The sequence below is a fragment of the Heteronotia binoei genome, chromosome 21 (genome assembly GCF_032191835.1).
Source record: "Heteronotia binoei isolate CCM8104 ecotype False Entrance Well chromosome 21, APGP_CSIRO_Hbin_v1, whole genome shotgun sequence".
NCBI lineage: Eukaryota > Metazoa > Chordata > Lepidosauria > Squamata > Gekkonidae > Heteronotia > Heteronotia binoei.
In genome coordinates this window covers 91,461,238-91,477,167 of record NC_083243.1, presented here as the reverse complement: position 1 = coordinate 91,477,167, position 15,930 = coordinate 91,461,238, and the positions used below count along the sequence as shown (strand labels likewise).

General features: G+C 39.6%; 1 protein-coding gene across 16 annotated transcripts in view; it reads left to right on the top strand.

The window, feature by feature from the left end:
* Positions 1 to 15,930, top strand: part of LOC132589015 (gephyrin) — a 680,040-nt gene that overhangs the window by 515,772 nt on the left and 148,338 nt on the right. For 12 of the 16 annotated variants that reach the window (XM_060261532.1, XM_060261538.1, XM_060261529.1 and 9 more), the window contains one exon: positions 11,382 to 11,438. The exons of the other annotated variants lie outside the window; for them this stretch is intronic. In XM_060261532.1, coding sequence (XP_060117515.1) covers positions 11,382 to 11,438 — 57 coding nt within the window. The remainder of the gene's footprint in view (positions 1 to 11,381; positions 11,439 to 15,930) is intronic. 16 annotated transcript variants of the gene reach the window in all.

Here is a 15,930-nt window from a genome sequence, read left to right as displayed (position 1 = left end):
CTTTTTGACTGTGGGGAGCGGGCAGCCAAGGAGATCCCCAGTTGAATGAGGCCTGCTTAGGCTGGCTGGGGCTCTCTGGGGCTCTCCTTTCTTGCGTTGGGTTGCTTTTGGCTGGTGGAGTGGCAGCTTATGGTAATGAGCTGCACCGCCTCTTTTTCTACAAAACGACCCCTGCATTTGTATATCTGTGTAGAATAGGGTTGCCAAGTCCAATTCAAGAAATATCTGGAGACTTTGGGGGTGGAGCCAAGAGACTTTGGGGGTAGAGCCAGAAGCAAGGCTGTAACAAGCATAACTGAACTCCAAAGGGAGTTCTGGTCATCACATAAAAGGGACTGCACACCTTTTAAATGCCTTCCTTCCATAGGAAATAATGAAGGATAGGGGCACCTTCTTTGGGGGCCCTGGTCCAAACTATTTGAAACTTGGGGGGGTATTTTGGGGAGAGGCACTGGATGCTATCCTGGTGCCTCTACCTAAAAAAAAACACACACACCGAGCCCCAGATATCCACAGATCAATTCTCCATTTTTATGAGAATAACTCCATAGGGAATAACAGAGTTCCCAGCAGATATTTCCCTCCTCCCCTCCCGCTTTCTGATGACCCTGAAGCGGGAGGAGGGCCTCCAAACCGGGGGATCCCCTGCCCCCACCTGCAGATTGGCAACTGTAGTGTAGAAGATAATGCCCCTTTTTAGAAAGGGTCAAGTCTAATGCAGCAAACAGCAGGTCCAGGGGACCAAAGGCAGGAGAGCAAATCTGACACAGCAGAAATAGATAAAAGGGACCAGAGGCCAGAGGGCTTTAATCAGGTGTGGCTCAACAACACTATCAGGCCTAGGTATTAGACATAAGTCATTTGTCTGCAGTTAAGTCAGTTAGGACTGAAGATATAGAATTTCAGCTCTGCTCTAACTGGCTTTCCCTTGTCACATGTCTCTGCTGGGCTAGCCCAAGATACAGTCTGTCAGATGGCCTCTTGCAAGACTGCACAGTGGTTTACTTCAGGTTTTATAGGTTAGCTTGCTCATGGCAAGGTGATGGTCCTTGGTATGCAGGACTGTATGTCCAGATGTGTCACTTTCAGTCAGTATATTTTGTGGCAGAGCTGAGATTTGTACCCATGTCTTTCTAAATTAATCTAGCCACTCTGCCCTTCGCAGGGCACTTGTTTTGGAAGTCTCATTCAGACCACTTTGGATGATAGGTTCAATTGATTTTCTGTAGCATTAATGAAAAATAGATTAATTCCTCCCTCCCAATCACAATTCATTTTCATTTTGGGGACCAGAAAACAGGTTCCAAAAACTTTAATATTTCCTCTACTTGATCATCTATATATATTTTCTACCAGTTCTTTATACTTGCTTGTGCAGAGAAATGTTTACACATTTAAAACTCCCTATCCAGGCTTCATTCAACCTCTTAAACATTCAGGTGTATTGAAATTAGCTACTTGTCTTGTTCTCCTATAACTAAGATCCTTTGGCTTGAAACCAATGCAGTTCTGATGGTTATTTAAAATATAGATGGCATAAACTCAACACATGGCATAACACAGAAATTTGGTCTTTTTTGAAGAAAACAACTGCATTTAAATTAACCTACATGATTTCCTGCTACTGAATAACTTTTCTGCCTCACTTTATTTTGATATTACTGGAATATGGTTTTGCCTTTATTTTTAAGACCTTTAATTGCTGCCTGCCTAGAATAGTCTTTTAACTTCTTTTGATGTAATTCATTTTATGAACCACAAAGCTGCAAAATTTTGCATTTTTGTCATCTTTTGAAATGGACATGATATGAATGTGTCATAGGGACATACAAAATGTTAAATTCTTTAATAATAAAAATATTTTGTGCAGGACATTGTCAGAAACAAACAGCAAACATCAATCTTATCCTAAATGAATGTGCGCATCTATGTTAATATTTGTTGTTATCCTCAGGCAAATTCATTTTAATTATTTCCCAAGTAATCATCCAGATTCAATGTGTTAACAGTCATGTCCAGCTATAATCCTTGCTAATTTTAAAAACCTTGTCATATATTTAAAGATTTCAGATTCAGCAGTTTTATTTAAATTTGCAAACTGTCCTTTCTTATGGTAACAATACTTATAGATGCTTACAGAGAACAGAGAAATAATTGTTTAGCAACAAAGCTCACAAAATAAATGGAGAATTAATATAAGTCTTGTTTTTTCTCTTGTTTTCCCTCTTAGATAGGGTTTTTTGTTCCTCCATACTAGTGGTTTACGATACATAGGTTCCTTCAGGTTTTTTCCTTGCAATGATATAGGCAAGGTAATGCATTCTTTATAATTATGTATGGAAGAAAGGAATGCTATAGAATAGTTGCTTGGTTGGCTGTTTCAGCTTCAACCCTGAAGAACCTGTTCATGCTATCTCGTCAGACCCAGTTCTGGTATTTTGGAAATTGGCTTGTAGTTCATCCATTCCTTGTTCTATTTCTTCCCAGTCTGCTTGCTCAGTGTCATGTTTCATTTCATGTCATCTCAATAAATTCCATAGTTTTTCCAGCTTACGCTTCATCTGCTGTTGGGCAATGGTAAATAAAAATCTAGTCCTGTCTTACAGTTGCACCACTGTGCACATTATCTCCAATAAGCAGATACAATATCATAGGCACAACATCAGGGAACCGATCCTGGAGCTATCAACATGTTCATCATTCAGTATGGTTTTAATGATACTGTCTTCCAATGAACACTCATTACTTGTTCTGGGTCTCATATAGGGAAAAAATCTCTACAAAATTATATGGAAGAGCTGAGTAAACATGAAATTTATCAGGAAGAGTAACTTCACCAAAGTTTATGAAAAAATAAAATTTTCTGTTTTTGCTGCCACAGCCTAACACAGCTAGGATGATTGTACTACTTTTGATTTTATAATAATAATAATATTTTTAAAAGTAAATATCCACACAGTTTTAGATGCTCTCCTTTACAGAGACCACGACTGAAAATTGGTTAAAATTTCTCAGCAGCAGAGTGTATTTCCACATACCCCTGTAACTATAACATACCCCTATAACTATAATGTCAAGACAGTGTGCGATTGCAATAAAAAAGGCCAACACCATGCTGGGAATTTTAGGAAGGGAATTGAAAACAAATCAGCCAGTATCATAATGCCCCTGTATAAATCGATGGTGCAGTCTCATTTGGAATACTGTGTGCAATTCTGGTCACCGCACCTCAAAAAGGATATTATAGCATTGGAAAAAGTGCAGAAAAGGGTAACTAGAATGATTAAAGGGTTGGAACACTTTCCCTATGAAGAAAGATTAAAACGCTTGGGGCTCTATAGCTTGGAGAAATGTCAACTGCGGGATGACATGATAGAGGTTTACAAGATAATGCAAGGGGTGGAGAAAGTAGAGAAAGAAGTCCTTTTCTCCCTTTCTCACAATACAAGAACTCGTGGGTTTTCAATGAAATTGCTGAGCAGTCAGGTTAAAACGGATAAAAGGAAGTACTTCTTCACCCAAAGGGTGATTAACATGCGGAATTCACTGCCACAGGAGGTGGTGGCGGCTACAAGCATAGACAGCTTCAAGAGGGGGTTAGATAAAACTATGGAGCAGAGGTCCATCAGTGGCTGTTAGCCACAGTGTGTATATATGTGTGTGTGTGTGTGTGTATAAAATCTGGCCACTGTGTGACATAGAGTGTTGGACTGGATGGGCCATTGGCCTGATCCAATATGGCTTCTCTTATGTTCTTATTCATAACAAGATTTCTTATGCATAGTCTCAACTGCTTTTGTGAACGCAGGGTGCTTCCTGTTAGATTTTCTGTGCTACTAAAATTGTCCTAGTAGGCAATAGCCACAATTGTGAGGTTGAAACAGATCTCTGTCTGCCTTCAAGCAACCAATTTGATACTTGGTATTTCCTCAAAGGATACTCAGCAACATATTGCAATCAATATACCCTCTAAGCTGTGGAGTCTCGTGAGCAAAAATTCTATGTTGTGAGCTACTGACATTAAAATTGTGAGCTACTGCATAAATTAGTTTGCTCTGGGGCCATTTTTGAATATATGAACATATGAAGCTGCCTTATACTGAATCAGACCCTTGGTCCATCAAAGTCAGCAATGTCTACTCAGACTGGCAGTGGCTCTCCAGAGCTAAGACAAAACTATCTGAGCTAGAGGCTAAAAAGCTATGCTAGCTCACATTAATCAGCTTAGAGGGAACACTGATAGCAATCATCACCATTCGCCTTCTTGTGCTTTCCCCCAGCAAGCCCAAGTCAGTTAGATAATGTCACTGATGTCCACACTATGTTCCATAAAAACAAAACAGACTCTCAACTGCATGAGACATTCTTCCCTGTCCTAAATATGCAAAAAATAGAGTTTGCATTATTTACCACTTCATGTAGCTTCTTCACATACCAAGCCTAGCACTTTTAGCAAAGCTATCAAGTGATAGGTTTTGTTGTATATTGCAGACCATGGCAATCAGATTTTCATCACATTCCCTAGAAGCACATTGTGTTCAATTATTATTCCCTTGCTACCTTTCATTAAAATGACTTTTTCATAGGCATTGATGCAACGAAAAAGAAGTCTTTAGAGCATGCCCTCACTACCTATTGCTGTCAATACCAGAACCACATGGAAGAACAGAACACAATTTTTGTTTCAATAGGGAGTCCTCTACTGATGTCTACAGGTGAAATTCTGCTTCTCATTTGCCTCTTAGTCTAATAATTTGTCAGGACTGCTTTTCCAGAGTAGCCCCATTTATTCCTCTTTTCCTTGGAACAGAGTTTTTCACCTAGTAGAGGATTTAAAGGAACAGAGGAAACCAAATTCAAGTTGTGTCCTGATTTAAGTCAGGGGATTTTTTTCCCCCATTAGCACTGCTAGAACAAGGTATCAGGTTCTTAGTGCAGACTGTATACACATCAGTGTGAAAAATCAAGGCCAATCTGGAAGGATTCTGCATTTCAGGTAAGCAACTTTCCTGTCTTTTGTTGCATCTAGACAGTGCCAGTTTCTATTATCTAGCAAACTTCATATGCTTCCACATGGACAGGGCTAAAGCCTGGGATGGATATTAAGTACATTTTATTGGGGATGAAGTCCAGATTGTACTATGATATGTATTTATGTCATTTCAGCAATAAAGCATTTTTTGTTTTTGTCCCATGAAATGTTATATACAAGAAGGATGCTTATGTGCATGGTGGAACATTTGCTACAAGTATGTACTAAGCAAGGTATCACTTCAGTTAATTCCCTTCCTGGACAAGCAGTCTATCTACTTCATTCACTTGTAGGAGTTCATCAACCAGCTCCATTTTATCATCGTTGCTTACCATCTGCGTATTCCTGTCATTATCAGATTCCACTATATTCTTATTATGTGATTTAAATTTACAGAGTAAGTTTGCTCTCTTAGCTGTACAGATGTTTCCCCATACCAAATATTTGTAGCCAATACTTTGGTTTTGCATCTAAAAGGGAATTATTGCTGATTTGTTACCTTATCTCATCTGATATATAATGTCTGATATATTAACAAACAGAATTCCTGAAGTATAAACTTCTGTCAATTTCCAACATTTAAAACATCACCTTGGACATGAAATTAACAGCAGGCGACCAGAAGCGGTTTCAGTAGCTGAGGTAGGATAATTGGTGGCAGAGAGCAAGATTTAAAAAAATTGCAATTATCTCACCCCAGCAAATCTCTGCTATTCCTATAGAAACCATTAAATCCTGCAGGACCCTGATGATATTTGGCAGAAAGTTCTACCAGGTTAGATCCAGGGACAGAAAAGCCCTGGCTGTAGTTGAGGGCAGATATATATCTTTAGGGCCACAGACCTCCAGTAGATTGTTCTCAGCAGAGTGTAACGCTATTCCAGGGATACTGGAGGAGCCAGATATGCAGGTCCCAGACTGCTCAAGGCCTTAAAGGTCAAAACCAAAACATTGAACCTGACTCAGTATTCCACAGGGAGCCAGTGTAACTGGCACAGCATGAGTTGTATATGTGCTGTCTGTGAAATTCTTGTCAGGACTTGCGCTGCTGCATTTTGGACCATATGAAGCCTTCTGGGTCACTCTCAAGGGCAGGCCAGTGTACAGCAAGTTACAGTAGTCTAGCCTTGAGGTGACTCTTGCATGGATTACAGTGGCTAGGTCAGGGTGTGGCAGGAAAGGGGCTAGTTAGAATCATAGAGTTGGAAGACACCTCCAGGGTCATCTAGTCCAGTGGTCCCCAACCTTTTTCACCCCAGGGACCAGCCCCAGGGCCAGCCTGCTGACCACGGCCCCAGGACCGGCAGGGTGGGGACACCCAATTCAATCTCCCCCCCACAGCACCTCCTCCTCCCCCATTTCCACCTCCCTCCTTTGCCCTCCCGCACAGCCTCGCCACCCCCCTGCACAGCCTCGCAGCCTCCTCTTCCCCCCATTTTCTTCTTCCCTCCTTCACGGCCCCCCTCGCAGCCTTCCCCCCATTATCCTCCCCCACGCAGCCTCACTGCCGCTCCCCCCCCCCCGTTTTCACTATTTTAAAGCCAGAGAAGGGACCATGAAGCACCTTCCAGGCTGACCCCCCCCCCCAGCAATCAGCTGATTGTCGGGAAAACCGCCACAGCAGCACAAGTGAGCAACGCTGCCCTTACTTCCTACCCTTCCCTGTCCTTTAAATGGTAAAAATGGGGGGGAGGTGCCATGGGGGGGGCAACGAGGCTGCACGGCCCATTCCAAATAGGCCACGGCCCAGTACTGGTCCCCGGCCTAGGGGTTGGGGACCCCTGATCTAGTCCAATCCCTTGCACAATGCGGGAAAATTCACAAATACCTCTTCCACACACACACCCAGTGATACCTGCCTCATGTTCAAAAGATGACCAAAAATAACCCCTGCAGTATCCCTGGCCAAACTGCCTGGAGAAAAATTTCTGCCTGACCTCAAAGTGGTGAACAGCATTCCCTGAGCATGTAAGAAACGGCCATGAGAACTAAGCACTGATGCAACCCTTCCTGCCCTCCCTCTCATGATCTGCCTAAAGTCATAGAATCAGCATTGCTGTTAGATGGCCATCTTGCCTCCCTTTAAAAACTTCCGAAGAAGGAGAGCCCACCACCTCCCAAGGAAGCCTGTTCCACTGAGGAATTACTCTTATCAGGAAGGTCTTCCTAATATTTAATTTTAAAAATCTGATTTAATTCAACCCATTGGTTCTTGTCTGACCTTCTGGGGCTACAGAAAACAACTCTGCACCATCCTCTCTATGACAGCCCTTCAAGTACTTGAGTATAGTGATTATATCACTTCTCAGTCATTTCTGGTGGTTTCACACAGGAGATTTGGCCCAACATAGCCCTGCCTCACATTCAGATTAAAAGCGCATGATCACACAAACACATCTGTCCTCCGAGCTGCACCCGTTCTCACCCCGTCTCCAGACGCCTCCTATCCACATTTAAAAGCTACCTGGATTTTCCTGGTAGCATTCCCCTGAATCAGATGTAGGTCGCATAATCGGCTGCTGTCTGAATGCCCCAGGGCAACTCATAAGTAGAAGAGCTGTGTGATTGTGCCAAGCCGTTTCCAGCAGGGTCAGGGAGGGGCTTTCCCCAATCCCTCTCAGAGGAGCGCTTGTACGCTTCTCTGCTTGAGCGCACACACAGAGGACTTTTTTAAAAAGAACTGCCCTTTGTGCTCCGTGTCCATGGTTGAGCCACACTAGCAGTGTGAATGGACAACCACAGACAGCTGCTGGGAGCCTGGCCCTTCAGCGGCTGCTGTCTGATAGCCCAGAAATGGACCAAACTCAAGTAGGTTTTTTTCCCTACGGGATAATATAGCATCAGTTTCACAGTGTGAAACCAGATCTCCTCTCCAGGCTAAACATATCCAGTTCTTTCAACCTTTCCTCATAGGACTTGGTTTCCAGACCCCTCACCATCTTAATTGCTGTCCTCTGGACACGTTCCAGCTTGTCTAGATCCTTCTGAAATTGTGGTGCCCAAAACTGAACACAGTACTCTAGGTGAGGTCTAACCAGAGCAGAGTAAAGTGATACCATCACTTCATGTGATCTGGATACTACCCTGCTGTTGATACAGCCCAAAATCGCATTTGTCTTTTTAGCTACTGCATCACACTGCTGACTCATGTTCAGTGTATGGTCCACCAAGACCCCTAGATCCTTTTTGCACACACTACTGCCAAGACAAGTCTCCCCCATCCTATAACTGCATTTGATATTTCCTTCCTAAAAGCAGAACTTTACATTTATCCCCGCCAAAATTCATTTTATTTGTTTTAGTTCAGTTTTCCAACCTGTCAACATCATCCTGTATCCTGGCTTTGTCTTCTATTGTATTTGCAACCCCTCCCAATTTAATATCATCTGCAAATTTAATAAGCATTCTCTCTATTCCTTCATCAAAATCATTTATAAAGATATTAAACAAAATAGGTACCGGGACAGATCCTTATCACCCTTAATCTGCTTTCTAAACTGAAAAGTCTCAGTTATTCTTCACAGGGACAACTCCACCCCAGTAATCATTTTGGTGGTGTGCTCTTCTTTTTGGAGGTTTTTAAAAAGAGGCTAGATGGCCACCTGACAGCAATGCTGATTATGTGAATTTAGGCAGATCATGAGAGGGAGGGCAGGAAGTGCTTAGTTTTCATGAACCTTTCTTTCATGGGGGGTGTTGTCTTGTTTTGTTTTTCATGGGGGGTGTTGTCTTGTTTTGTTTTTTGGCCATCTTCTGAGTGTGGAGCAAGTGTCACTGGGTGTGGGGGAGCAGGTATTTGTGAGTTTCCTGCATTGTGCAGGGGGTTGGACTAGATGACCCTTAGGCCCCTTCCTACTCTGTGTTTCTATGATAGAGGGTAGAGAGAGTGGACAGAAAATACTCTTTCCCCCTCTCCCAAAATGCTAGAACTCAAGGGCATCCAATGAAGTTGTTGAGCAGTAGATTCAGTATAAACAAAAGGAAATGTTTCTTAAAATGTGGAATTCACTGACTGATGAGGAAGTGATGCTGATAGGTTTTTAAATCTTTAAGACAGCTTTATGGAGGATAGGTCTATCAGTGACTACTCTTGGGGACTAAAGGGAACCTCCAAGTTTAGAGACAGTAAGCCTCTGAATATCTGCCAGGAGGCAACATCAGAGGAAAATATTGGCTCCTATGCGCTGTTGTTGGCCCTTCAGAGCAACAGGTTGGCTGCAGTATAAGACAGTATGCTAGAGGACATGGACTACTGGTCTGTTCCATAAGTTCTTAGGATAAAATGGAGGAGAAGATAATGATATAAGCTGCTTTAAGTTCCCCACTGGGGAGAAAGGTGGGATATAAATCAAGTAAATAAATAAATATAGTTGAATATGGGAGCAGATAAAAGATAGGACGGTGGGTAAGTGGGAAGTACAGAAGGAACCAGGGAAAATTTGCCAGAAAGTATGAAAGCGAAAACATTTGGGGGAGGGGTATACAGGGGAAAGTGATGTGCCCCCTGCAAGTCCTTGCATGTTCCCCAGCAGCATACAAGTGGGCTTGGCCCAGGCACTAGTAACATACCCCTTTCCCATAGTTTTCCCAGGTAGGTGCTGCCAGAGGGAGGGAAGTAGGGAAAGCTGAAGACGGGGACAAGTAAAAGTAGGTTGGCTGGGGGTGGGAAGAAGAGAAGGGATCAGGGAAAAGGGAGAGGCAGTGGGGGTTTTAATAAATGGAAAAAGGAAATAGTGAGAAAAAGAAAAATGAGGTGCCCCCTGCAAGTCCTTGTGATCCCCCACTTGTCTTTTCTAATGTATTTACAGTGCAGTTCTGTATTTTTCTTTTGAAAAATTAAAACACAATATATTAGGACTTCAAGAAATAAAATTTTTAGCCTGGATGAGGAAATATATTTCTAGCTGTTAAATTTCCATTCATGTTCATTCTTTTCTTGTGGTTCCATTTGCTTTTTAATTTTTCTTTTTATTCCTTCTTATTTGTTATGTAGTCCTCTGCACTGATATCTCTGTGTTACGTTATCAAATTCTGTTGGCTCGCCTATGTTTTTGCCAATTCCATTTTTCTGTCTAGAGTGTTTTACAAGCTTAGTGTCTGAATAGGAACTTGCAGTACTGGTATTCACAGCACCACAAGACTCCTGTTTATTTTTTTACTTCTGTATTTCTCATTTTCTCATCTACTTTCTGTATTTACACTCGCCACATTCCACTAATTTTCAGTCAGATCATTTGTTTAACAATCCAGTTTTACAAATGAGGAATTAAGATACACAGTAATCAAACAACGTACTTAATGTTACCGAAGAAATCCATGACACATGCTATTGAATTAATTGATGCTTACAAAGAATAAAGCTTCAGCTTCTGAGTTAACTACTTATTGCAGTCAGAAAGCAAAACAACTACTGGTCTGATTATCCTGTTGATCAGTTGAGTCTTCTGCAAATATAAACATTAATTTGTTTAAAATGAGCACCCATTTTATCCTACTGGCATTACAATTTGTGATCTAGCCCATTTAAGTGGGAACCTTTCTTTTTGATTCCATAGCTCTAAAATGTTTCAGCTGGATTTATGGCACATTTTATACATACAAATATTTGGTCTTGATAGCATTGTTAATATTATTCATCAAAACTCAAAGAATAAAGCATTTGTACAATAGTATATAATTTTTCTCTATATACTTTTAAACTATTTACTAGCAATGTGAAAGTTTACTAAGCAGTAGCAATAGTACAGATTCTTCATTCCTCTACACAGTACAAGGAAAAGAACAATGCAGCTAGTATAGAAAATAAAACTAAAGGGATGTTTTGGCTATTGTTAAGTTGTTGGTATGGCATTAAAATTTTCTGGTTGGGCAGCAAAGTTATTTAATTGGGAAATAAGAACAGTGGTGCTTTCCTGATTTTTTTGTTTGTTTGTTTTAAACATGGGGTGGTTGTATGTAATTGAAATTATCCATGGTTACCTTTGACAGGTCTGACTGGCCTAAAAGACACAGACATTTGTCCTATCTTTTTGTTAATAATTCATTCTTCATGAACTAATCCAGACTGTCACAATATACTGTTGCATATGTACTCTTAAAAGTGAGATTAATGAATGAATATAGCATGCACACTTTCCATGTCAAATCTGTAGTATAATTAAAGAACTATTCAGTGAAAGAGTCATAATGTAAACCAGAAACAAGAGTCTGTGTCCTTGTTCCCTAGAAGTGTGTCAGAAAGTCAAACTGATGTCTTGCATGCACTGCTAACTGACTGTGTGGAAATTTTTTTAAGTTCACTTTTTTTCTTTATTCTTCTGTCTTTTTTACCCATCTTCCCCCATTGTAGCAAATTAGACGCCCGGATGAAAGCAAAGGAGTTGCTAGTAGAGTTGGATCCCTCAAAGTAAATATGTTTCTGACTTTTATTTTGCAAGTTTTCTTCTATAGCCTACACTTTTTGTTTGGAGGGGCGGGAGGGAAGGCAAAGGGTGGGGCTTTTACATTTCTCACCATTTCATTGTTTTTATTTAATTGTTTTTAACACTGTTGCATCATATTTTGTTTGTTTCTGTGCTACACAAGAGCCACCATAAAGCAACTAGCTGAAGGCAAGTTGCCAAGAAACTAACTCTGAATGTTACCATATTTAAAAAACAAAACGTAACTTTATTAAGGTGCCCATAATTGGGGAATAGTAAACAGTGTAGACATCAGTGACTTAATATTATAGCCATGCTGCATAGGAGAGAGGTCTCAGGCATGACTCTACACCCTCTTAAACCAGCTTAGTTCACTAAATAAGTCTTCATTTCATTTATTTAAATGGCTTAATTTGCTTAAATGTAAATATTCTGGTTTAAGTGGTTTGTGGATAACATTATTTTCAAGCTTGCTGCTTTCTTATTTCAAGAATAATTAAATTGTTAGTTTTTTGTTAGTTTTCATAGTTTGTTCTTCAAAAATAATCAGTGTATAACTGAAGTAACCACATTCATTGAGAATACATACTCTTGGAAAAGATTAAAAAAACCCAAAGTGTGAAATGGTAGAGATTCCTGTGAGAGACACCATTCATATTAAATATTAATTTAGGCACTCACCTTCTTATTGTTTTAAAGAACTGCTAACATGTATATTGTCTTAACAGAGCCAGGCAGCTTTCTGAACTAATGGTCATCTTCTATAGTATCTCATATCGTAAGAAGACTTTATTCTCTCCCTGTTCCTACATCCATTGTCAGATGCCAGATATTTGCTAGGCATATCTGAAAAACCTAGGCTTATTTTAAAAAAGAAAGAAAGTACATAGTATAGCTACCCAGTTAATATCTAGCAGCAGTAGCGGCCCCTTTTTAATCTTTTGCACTATTTCACTTCAGTTCTTTTATGCACCATATGAGACACTAACTTTGATTTCTTTTCTTCACTCTCCTTACCAATCCTGCCTTTTCAATTTTTAAAAAAACAGTTTATTTTGTTTTTGTATGTGTGCGTGTGTTTCACCTTTATTACAGGACAAGCCATCTTTTCTCTCAATATTACTACTCTATAAGCTGCTCTGTGTGAAGATATTGTTGCACTGAGCATAAACTGGGGGAAGGAAAAGTTTAATTATGCACATATTTTTCTATTCAAACCCACAACTAATTTCATAATAGAAAAAGAAAAAAAAATGTTGCACCTGTATTTAAGCTAATGATATGTAAAGACATCTACAGCATTCCTCACTGTCTTTCTGTGAGGCTTAATTTATTTTTCTTTTGCTTTATTAGAAGATATTATAGCTGAGAAAAATACTGTGTGCATTCACGGACACAGTTGTTTCAATATACATTATAACCATTTCACTACACTTTCAAGAAAATTAAACTTATTTGTACATATAAATGTATTCCAAATGTATTCTTACTCCAAATGTATTCTTTACTATAAATGTACTCCAAATGTATTCTTTACTATTTAAATGCATTATTAATAAATGCAACATTTCGAACTATAAACTCAGTTTAAAAAAAAAAAAGGTCCCCCAGTTGCAAGCACCAGTTGTTACCAACTCTGGAGTGACATCACATCACAATGTTTTCATGGCAGACTTTTTTTGCAGGGTGGTTTGCCATTGCATTCCCCAGTTTTCTGCACTTTACCCCCCGGCAAGCTGGGTACTCATTTTACTAACCTCGGAAGGATGGAAGTTTACCTAATGTAATAAAGTATGTTTTAAATCTGATTGTAATTTAAAATAATGATTTATCATAAAATATTGATATCTTCATCAGAACTCTTATTTCTGTCTACTAAATGCTAGAATTTTTTTGCTATAAATATATATTCTTAAGCATCAGAATGAAATATGACCATTCAAAAATTTCTTGAAGACCTTATTTTTGTTTTCCATTTTATTTTTGTTTTCCATGTTTTGTTATTTATTTTTGTTTTCCATGTTTTCCACCTTATTTTTAGTTTCCACAGAAACTATCTAGAATATGCTATGTACTCTGCTTCCTTTAAGTAATATTTGAAATTTTGGAAGCTTGGTTAAAGCAAATATTATTAACCTATATTTTACTCTTGTTTACATGCTAAAAATAATTGCCGATTTAATCAGATAGGTGGTTTTACATGAAACATATTTGTGTTGTAAAACAATGTTGGATGTGTGGCAAAGGCAGTGAGAAATGTGTTTCACTTTGAGCTTGTAAAAAAAAAAAGGAAACAGAGAGCATAAAAGAGAACAGGTTGCTTTTTGAATTCATTTTCTGATGTTTACATGTAGCTCCATCGAAAGCTGGAGGAGCTCAGAGATCACCTAGAAGGAAATGTCAAAGGATGCTCTCTCCGAGTAAATGTACGATTTCACTCGGTGATTTATTTTTTAAAAAAACTTCTTCTGGCTGGTAACACCAAATCTGATTGGTTTGTCCTCTCATCCCCATCTCTTTTCCTTTCTCTCTTTTCCACTCTTATGTTTTGTTTTCTAGCTGGGGTTTCATTATAATATACATGGAAAATTATCAGAATTTCACAGGTTCCAATTTAAAATATCCTGTGTGGAGAGCCAGTTTGGTGTAGTGGTTAAGTGTGCGGACTCTTATCTGGGACAACCGGGTTTGATTCCCCACTCCTCCACTTGCACCTGCTAGTATGGCCTTGGGTCAACCATAGCTCTGCCAGAGGTTGTCCTTGAAAGGGCAGCTGCTGTGAGAGCCCTCTCCAGCCCCACCCACCTCACAGGGTGTCTGTTGTGGGGGAGGAAGGTAAAGGAGATTGTGAGCCGCTCTGAGACTCTTCGGAGTGGAGGGCGGGATATAAATCCAATATCTTCTTCATCTTCTTCTTCTTAATGTAGAGCAAATATTGGCTGGTTTTCAGGTTCTTACTTGACTAAAAAATCCTTTCCAAAATCAGTACTATGCTAGAATCCATTTCTTAATTGCTACATGTTAAACTAGTGCCTAGAGGATTTATTCTAAGGGAACACTATGTCATATCAAGTGTCCCTGGTTAGATTTGGCTCATATTTATTTTTGCCTTTTTCAAACCTCTCCCCTTCTCTTAGATTCTGTGTTTATAATTCCTAGGATTGCACTACTCTTACATATTAACATAGAAATGCACATATAAGCCACTCCTGATGGCCAAACTACATGTTACATGTTGTTGGTTCTCTTTTCTTTTTATTGAAAAGCATTCTCCCTCAATCCCTTTCTTTATGTGTGGGAAAGGAGCTTGGGACATGTGATTTTGAATTATCAAAGTGGAGACTTAAGCAGCTCCTCTTACCTGTTTCTCTTCCACTCTTAATGGTAGTTGGTATTTAGTAACAGTAATTTTAAAAGAACAGTTAAGGGAAACATGTAAATACCTGTAATATGTATTGTGGCCATAAATCTAAAATTAAATTATATTCGAAGATGGAAAATCCATTCATGGATCCCCAGCACATCATTTACTGTGATATCACAGCTTCCAAAGATCCCAGTTCTGAATGAAGCTAATGAGAAGGGGTTAATCTCTCTCATTTTTTTCCCCTGAATTTGAAATGGCTCTTGAGAACTGCTGTTTTCCCTGTTGAGGCAACCTGTATCTTTTGCCCAACAACAAATAGCATCTCTAGGAACATTTGAGGTTGGCAAATGGAAAGAGTTGAACTCTTGTCAGCCAGTGCTATGACCCCAGTCGAAACCAGGGGATCCTGCAGTTGCTATTTAGCAATAAAACATGCTCTGTAAATGCATTCATGAATTGACTGATATGTTTGTTTATATCCCACCTTTCTTCCCAGTGGGAACCCAAAATGGCTTACATTATTTTCCAAGTCTCTGTTTTATCCTCACAACAACCCTGTTAGGGCTGACAGTGTGTGCATAGCCCAAGGTCCCCCAGTAAGCTTCCATGGTAGACTGGGGATCTCAACCTGAGTTTCCCCAGAGCTTAGTCCACTTTAACCACCACACCATGCTGGATCTTTCAGTGTCTCATTTAATTCTGAGTGAATGTCAAGAGATGAAATGTTAATACTGCTTCAAAAAAATCACAAATGTTCCTTATCCAGGTCCTAATGCCATAGCAGTACCAAATGTCCATTGTACAGGTTAAATTTGTTATTAACCATGGTGTTTTGGATCACAGAGGATCATATATAGTTAATAAATTCTTATATTTGACATTCAGACTTGAATTAGAAATCATATACACAGAAACCTCAAACTTTGGAAAGCTGACAAAATTAAGATTTGGATCAAACCTACTGGTGATTTGTGTGAAATTGAATGTTGTGAATATAGAAGTCCTACCCAGGTTCTCATATCAGATTATTATGCTGCTCCATTGTTCCCTAAAGAATATATGAAATGGCAAGTCTAAAGGAGGCTAGAGAGGACCTCTTAAATCATGGC